The sequence below is a fragment of the Apteryx rowi genome, unplaced genomic scaffold, assembly GCF_003343035.1.
Source record: "Apteryx rowi isolate R43461 unplaced genomic scaffold, aptRow1 scaffold_323, whole genome shotgun sequence".
In the NCBI taxonomy this organism is placed as follows: Eukaryota; Metazoa; Chordata; class Aves; order Apterygiformes; family Apterygidae; genus Apteryx; species Apteryx rowi.
In genome coordinates, this window is record NW_020449675.1 from 887,105 (window position 1) to 895,227 (window position 8,123).

General features: G+C 43.8%; 1 protein-coding gene across 2 annotated transcripts; it reads right to left on the reverse strand.

Moving 5' to 3' along the window:
• Nucleotides 1-2,088: 2,088 nt before the first annotated feature.
• Nucleotides 2,089-8,098, reverse strand: KLHL10 (kelch like family member 10). 2 transcript variants are annotated; one of them, XM_026071178.1, is made up of 5 exons: nt 7,100-8,098; nt 6,047-6,536; nt 4,808-5,425; nt 3,958-4,107; nt 2,089-2,795 (listed from the first exon to the last, which is right to left on the reverse strand). In XM_026071178.1, the coding sequence occupies exons 1-5, from the start codon at nt 7,396-7,398 to the stop codon at nt 2,421-2,423; spliced, it is 1,932 nt and encodes a 643-aa protein (XP_025926963.1). In that variant the 5' UTR covers nt 7,399-8,098; the 3' UTR covers nt 2,089-2,420. The 2 variants fall into 2 exon arrangements, with proteins under 2 accessions (XP_025926963.1, XP_025926964.1); XM_026071179.1 differs by having other exon boundaries at nt 6,842-7,201.
• Nucleotides 8,099-8,123: the final 25 nt, after the last annotated feature.

Here is an 8,123-nt window from a genome sequence, read left to right on the forward strand (position 1 = left end):
TTTAGTCTCAATTTACTCATCTATAGTAACCTTGTTATAGTTTATTTGCCTGTTGGATTGCTGTGCAAGGGCAGATTAAATTGTGTGAGGCTGGCCTAATGCAAGAGAGGAAATGGGTAAGCTTGTTCAGGTTTAAGGCTGACGTTCAAAAGTGACTGTTGCTAAACAGCCTGCATGAGCTGATTGATAAGGTGTTAATCAATAGAGCTTGACAGATAGGTGAGTTCTTGCAGATTTGGCTGGAGCAGTTTAAGAATTACTGCCCCTACAGCACAGTTGGTGAATGGAATGTGTGAAAAAGCCTCACAGCTTCATTACAAAATCCATTGATTTAACCTAAACTTATCAGAGCTGAATTTAAGATACCATACCGGACTTTACACAGAAGCAGATGAGAAGAGTTTACATATTTCATTCCACTGACTTTCCTCTAGGGTTTTTAACTAGCTGTTGAAGGATGGTAGTGTGTCAAACCACCACAGCCCTGTCAAAGCCCTTATGTAGTCTGCTGATAAATCTGGTACAATTTGCAGGGGGAAATATCAAGATTATTCAATTGGAACATGAGCTAAATAGTTTCAAGTGTGGCAGTATGCAAGAAAGTTAGAGATGTGAGAACAAACTTTTTGCAGTCTTTCTTTTTTTCTAAGCAAAGTTGGTATTTGCACTTACCATGAGAACTTTTGGCTAACATACAAGTTGTATAGTTTACTAAAGACATTCCACTTCAAAGATTATGTCAAAGTAATTTCATAGCTGGACAGTTTAACTTGTGAATGCCAGCCACGGTTCTGTATGTGATGCACTGTATCTCTCTTTGTATGTTCAGTTTGCATGGTGAATGGTGGGCACTGTGAACATAGTCTGTTTGCTCTAACTTTTGCTATGCCAGTTCTATGGAATTTTTAAGTAGTTGGGTTTTTCAGCCTTGACTTTAAGTGGACCAATTGCATTGCACACAGTTTTTAACTGACAAGTCCAACTATCCATTGAATCATATGCAGATGTTCAGAGAAATTGAATTACTGACTGTGGAAGTAATTTAGCCCACTCGCCTGTGAATCATGTAACAAATTCCTTGTGGCCCTTGACTGCCATAGCTTGTTGGGTATTTATAAAATGCACCTATAAGCAAAAGCCTGGGAATTCTTTCACTGTGTCTGTAGTGGCTAGCTAAATGTCAATAAGATCCTAGTGTGTATTCAGCAAGTATAACAAGGCTGACTTCTGGCCTTCCTAATGTAAAAGAACATGGAGTGTTTCTTCTCCTTATGACAATCATACCTCTATAACTGTACTAAATATGTGCCATGAAATGCACGTTTCATATCCTGTCTTTCTGTTCAAAATATTAGTGAAGTAGGACACATCCTGCCCTGCGCTAGGCTGGTAATGTAATCATTTCTAGGTGCCATATATGTACATAATATTTTATAACAACCTCAATACTCCGTTAGTATACTGTTTTTGTATGTATTTTTTTAATAAGATTTCCTCTTGCACATAGTGAGACACTACTCTGGAAATACAGAAAATATGCCAACTTTTTAAGCATGCATTCTGAATATTATCCCAAGTATTCTGCTGTGCTATTTCACTATCATTTTTTTCTCCATTACAATAAATGCTACAATCAGAACTATTGCCTCGACTTGTGTGTCACAGAACAGCTTGATCACTATTGTCAAACTGAGTCACAACAAATAGCAACTTTTTAGAAGGTTATTTTTAACTTCACATTGTAACAGGATGTTGTAGCATTCAATGGGCTTAAAAAAGCAAGCTGAAAATAAGTGTTTTATGGCTTAGATTTATTTTCAGCTATGTCCTTGTTATGTTAGAATATATATCATATCTCTAATGTCCTAAGTGGAAGTCTGCTAATACAGGTGCTCCTGAGGATCTAATCCTATTAATAATATGAATGTAAAATATAGAACTAACTAGATGTTTGAAGACCATTAATAGTCAGATACTCCTCTAGGTCCACGTCACTGGATCACGGCAGCTGTACTCTCCTGTCAATGTTAATGTAGACTTCAACAGATTGCTTGGGCAAGCAGCACTCCTGTACTTACTTCCAGTAAGGTAAAGTAATATCTGTGTGTAGGCTGTTTGAAACAAATGCTACTGTAATGTTCTTTACATTAAATACACTGTACTAAAGTTTATTGTAATAAGTGACAATGAAAATAAACCTTTTATTTCTCTAGCATTGTGTTGTACATTGTGCCTTTTATTTTTTTTGAGGTGCTACTTAGGCTGTAGTTGATACCTCTAAATCACAGATTTAGAGGTTCCAGAGAATGAAAGCTTTAAATACTAATTTTTGGGGGGGCTTGTATGAGTTGTTTTTATTTTAGAATAAGTAAATACATTCACTTCCTGCTTAGAAGACTTTATTAGCTAAGTAGAGCTGTTTAGACAGGTAGGGTGCTTGTTGAAGAAGTGTACTTGACTTCGTCGCGCTGTGATGATTCCACATAGTCGTCTCGTCTGGCAGCGTACTCCCCAACATTAGATAGTCCTGGCACCACACAGCAGCTCAAAGCACTACGGTATATGCTCATGTCATGAGCATCATACCACTCATCCGTTTTTTCATCATAACACTCAACATTGAAAGTGGTAGTAAAACCATTAAAGCCACCAACCACAAACAAAAGGTCGTCCACCACTTCAATGCCAAAGTTACTGCGAGGATTGAACATGGTGGGGATTGTACGCCACGTGTTGGCAACGGGGTTGTAGGCTTCTGCGCTCCGAAGTCGGTTGGCTCCATCGAATCCTCCTACCTGTGAATGTCAAGGGAACAGAATTGAAATAGGCCTTTCCTCCCTGCTAGGGTAGCCGAATCACCCGGCACACATTTAAGACTTTAACTTGTCCTGTTTCGCTGACTTAGTTTGAGTATTGCTGAGAGCACAGGTTCTCAAAGCATTAAAATGCTGTTTGCTTATTGCGGACTACTCCCTTGGTCTTTCTGGAGCTCGCAAAAATACTTCTTGCAACCGTCAGATTTTACACTTTGTACAGAGTTTTCTCATTTGAGATACATAACCTCATGGAACAATGGTAGGTAAGTTCCTAATTAAATTTGTCTGCCTTCTTATGAGATCTGAATGTTTCAGTAACTAAGTGTCCAGGGTTCTCACCTAGCATTAGTTTTTCCTAATTAATTTCTCAGTGTTAAATTATGTATGCTACTTTTACAGAAGATGACCAATTTCACAAGCTAATTTGCTTAGATATCTGAGCTTTGACTTTTTAAGTTGTTCGTGTGGGTTATGTTACAGGTTAAGTGAATAAACCCCAAAATTTCTGGTGTATGTCATACTGCAACGTATTAAGACTGCTATTTGAGAAGTCTGATTTCATTGTGGGTTAGCGATATAAATGTTTGGTCTCAGCGCGGCTCTTCTGGTGGGCTGCTGTGTTTTTGAAAGAACGCATTGAATTCTTGAACTGTCCTAAGCAGCAGCGGCAGCAATATGTGGTTGGTAGCTGTTCATGTTTTTCTGTGAGAGCATTCTTTCACTGAGGTTGCGTAGGAGGTTGGGGAGAGTGGGCAAAGGAAGACTGGGGAATAGGGAAAGAAATCCTGTGTGGTCATAAACTACGCGGAGTTAGCTTGAAGGCTGGGAGGTGGAGTCAGAAAGCCACTAAATCAGCAGCGGACTTTTTTTTTTTTTCCTGTTAAAATCATTTCTTGGCTGCAACTGCTCAAAAATTTTCCACAGATTTTTCATAATGAAAAGTGTGCAGATTATAATATTCCCAGGGGACATCTCAGCCATTCTTGCTAAGACTCGTTTCCCTAAATCTCACTTGCAAGTAAACAGCTAGCCTGGAAATCAGTCTAGGAAATGAAGCTTAGCAGAGCTTCAGTATGTTAAACAAAAGTGAGTACCACAAGTGCTAGGCGCTGTTCTGGCAGAGGTACCACTTCTACCTTACCGCGTACACGTGTTCCCCGTATGCAATCACGCCTATTCCACTTCTTCTGCTTCTCATTGGTGCTATAAGGGTCCACTGATTTGTTTTGGCATCATACACTTCAGCTGTGAATAGGCATTCATTTCCATTGAACCCACCACATATATAAACCTGTTCACAAAGAAGAAAAATGTGGGCGAGATATTTATATTATCAGTGGGAGAATACACCGAGGAGAAAGTGGCCTGGCTCAGTATGTTGTTTTTTTTTCTTTTTTTGTAGGAGTAGACCTGTCATTCAGGGTTTGTATTAATACAAGTGCAGTGAGTTATCCAGGGCAGCAGGGTTTGGACCTTCTGTTTCCTGAACTGCAAGAAGCCTATAGACATGGTGTTTGACCTGTGGCCGGGAGAAGTATCATCCAGCAGCAAGTGGACTATTGGTGGTAAGCAGCTCTGGAGGAGCCTTAACGCTCCCGTCTGCCCCTCTACCTTGCTAGTCAGTTGTTGCATCTCGGAGTTTGATATCTGCAGCACCAGGATCTCATGAGTAAGGTTTACATGAACCTTTTTCCTCTTTATTTTAAATGATTTGTCATGTTAAGGGGAGCATTTGTTACATTCCCCGCTTCCACAACTCCCCGGGCTATTCTAGCTAGATTCTGGGCGGTAGCTGAGTATGCAAGTACGTGGCCCAGCCAGAGCCTGAGCTCTGTGAAAGTCCCTACCGCAATACATGTCGCAAGAAACGACAAGGCACTTGCTTGTTGTGTAATGCTGCAAACTGATGTTCAGGTTTGATTCCTTGTCCTGCTCACCAGAAGGGAACACTTCAACCTTAATAGCCTTCAACAATCTCAGGATGGTTTTACCTTTTCATACAGTGTGGTTGCACTAGCATCACTTCTCTGCTCGTGCATGGGTGCAATCAGTGTCCACTGATTTGTCTCTGGCTCGTACCGTTCTGCCGTGTTGAGGCGCACGTATCCATCAAACCCTCCCATGGCATAGATGAAGTTGTTGAGAACGGTGACACTAACGTAGCAACGCCTTGAATGCATGGGTGCGACCTGGTGCCATGTCTTCTTAAGTGGGTCAAACCGCTTGACGCTGTTAAAATAATCCACGCTGTCAAATCCTCCGATAATGTAGACATAGCCTTTTAAGTAAGCAGCGCCGTGATAGGCACGGGGGCTTTCCTGCTGACACGTGACGTTCACCCACTTGTCTGCGCGGGCATCGTATGTCTCAATGGCATTAGTTGGGCTCCCCCCACTCCAGCCACCRATAGCAAACAGGATGGCATACGGCAGACGAGGCCGAGTGAGGGGGTTAGTAAAATCGGAATTAGATGGACCGTTCATATTGAGGTCATACATTGCTTTCAGTGCATTTATGATGACAGGTTTGCATTCCTCGCTGTCCTTCACATAATCATGCACTTTAACATTGTTCATGAAGTATTCTGCATGCATCAATGCCAGTCGAACCTGGAAAAGGTAAAAGGAGGTTAGACTGATGCTTTACATCTTGGTATCCTCCATGGATATATCCAGCTCTGGAAGGTTTTGATTTCAGACAGGTTAGCGCAAGCCTCTAAAGCTGAGGGAGAATTAAATGTGTCATTTTTAGCCAGTCCAGAAAGTGGTACGCAAGGATAGATAATCTGATTTCACTGAAGGGAGTCTGCTACTTCTTTGGCATGGTGCTTTCCTGTATGCAGACCGAAACTGTTCTAACGGCTGCTATTTGCATAGCGTAGCTTGTCTAGCCAAATACTCATAAGCTTTGTGTACGCAGAGATAATGTTGTCCCATGTGATCTTTGGCCCTTCCTGGATGTGAGGAGCGATCAATCTTAAGCTCTAAACACGAGGAATGCGCTTAGAGTGTGTGCCACAGCCCCAACCCGGGATCTTTGACCAGTGGCCCAGCATACCAACAGCACAGCAGTCTGAGACCTCCCTTCTTTGTGATCAGAGTGTTCGGGGACTGTCATTTCCTCCATTTTTATAAAAGAACAGCAAAGCACCTCTCATCTTAGCTGCGCAGTACCTAGCTCTCCAGTGCCATCTGGGAGTGAAAGAGAAACGACACTGCGACAACACTGACCTTGCGCAGCAAGTCAGAAATGTACTGTTTTCTGTTCTGGGGATCGTGAGAAATCCATTTCACAATAGCCTCAAACACTGCGTCTTCTTGTCTCACGTTCAGTTCATCTTTCTCAATGATGTCATTTAGCTCATTGACAGAGAGCTCTAGGAACTCTGTGGACACCTTGGTCATCTCCTCGAAGTTATGTAGGATGAACATGTAGGCTGTTTGTCGCAGGTCAGGACAGTGGTAGTAATCCGTGAATCTGCAAATGCCAATGCAATTTTCCAAGCACAGCTGAGATTTTAAGAATTCACAGCACCCTCGGATGATCCCCATGATATTGAACTGGTCTGCTGCAGCTAGCAAACTTTCAACGTTGTCAGCAGTGACTGGCACTGTCCTGGTGTAGGCGTACTCAATAATTAGCTTCATCATGTCAGGTGAAATGCCAGGGATGTTATATACTCTCTTCTCCATGTTGTTCCAGCCACTGGTAAACAAAGCCCTGAAAAAATGAAGCAGTGCTGGCGATAAAAACAGCCTTGCTCTGTTAAAGCCGCCCCCTTTCTCGTATATCCCTTCTTCCCCGAGCCAGGGGTGAGGCAGACCCCCGGGCACCAGTTCAAGGCACTAGCGGTAGCCGTGCTGGGGAGGCCACGCGATGTGTTGATCAATATTTTACGAGCTGGTGGGCTGTCTTAAAAATGAGCCGCAGCTTCAGGCTGTGCACAGAGAGCAATGGGGCGAGTGGCCGCCTTGCTTCAGCAAGGATATCAAAGAGTAATGGTGTGGGGGAACTGCACCTCTCACCTGGAGGGAGGATGAAGGCAGGTTGGCAGACCGGTTGTGCATCCCAGCCCTGTACTACACCTATGGATTTGTGTCAGACACCGCCTCCAGAGCTGTTGCTAAATATCGGATTGTGGCTTAATTCTGGTATCCAGGCAGATATCAGGAGTATACATAACTGTTAGATTAGAGGGTTAGCGCTGAGGTGAGCACTGAGGTTAGGTTAGGATTATGTGATATAGTCCCTGTCCCCTCTCTAGACTTGTTTCAAGCACTGACCTAAAATAGGGACTGCAGCTACACAGGATGTTCTTGTGAGCATTGAATTCAAAACCATTGACTTTGATGATCACATCACAGAGTTTTCCTTCCAGGCGAAGTTCATTGAAGACCGTGCAAGCCATAGCACTCATCTTCCTCTCCATGTGTGGGGGGGAATACCCTGCGGACGCCGAGGTGTCATCCATGCCTAAGCCCGAGACAGCGGAAGAAACTTCTCTCTGAGGTGATATAGGGCTTTCTGCTTGTCCTCCTGCATCTTCTCTGAAGCTATGTTTTGTCTGGCGATTCTGGAACATGCCCGATAATGAGATCACTGAAACGGGGAGGATCTGGAACCTCTGCTGCCYGCAGCCGCCGGGAGCACTGTACAGYGGGGTGTAAAGACATTGCTSTAAGCCCTTCCACAGTCAATAGGGCCCTAGTCCTTCTCCCTCCTTAGCAGCACAGCTTGATTCAATCTTGAATTCCAGGTTACGCAGGACCTTGTCTATACACCTTGTTGATCCCTGCTCTGAGCAGAAAAAACCTTTGTGATTCTTCTGCAACTCTTTAATATGATTAAGCTCCCCAACCGTAGGCACCAAGTGCTTCGGAAGCGTTCTCGTGCCAGTCCACRCAGGAGGAAGCTGAGGCACAGGCTGGTTAAATGTCAGCGACGAAGCCGCAAATGTTGTGCCACTGCCTTATCGGCAGGCCTGCATCTGCTGCGGATCCGGAGGAATGGTCGGCGCCGCGCGGAGCCAGGCGCCGGGGAGCGCGGGGATGGGAGCCCGGTCCCGACTCCTCGCTGACACGCTACCTGAACTTAGGGCCGGCCGCTCTTCCTACAGGCATTGCCGTAGCCCCGCAAGCAGAACGGGGGCACCGCGGGGCGCTGTGATGAGGGCATCAGGGCAGTTTGGAAAATGGATCTTTTTGGGTAGTGGCTTTTCTTTCTTTTCTTTCTTTTCTTTCTTTTCTTTCTTTTCTTTCTTTTCTTTCTTTTCTTTCTTTTCTTTCTTTTCTTTCTTTTCTTTCTTTT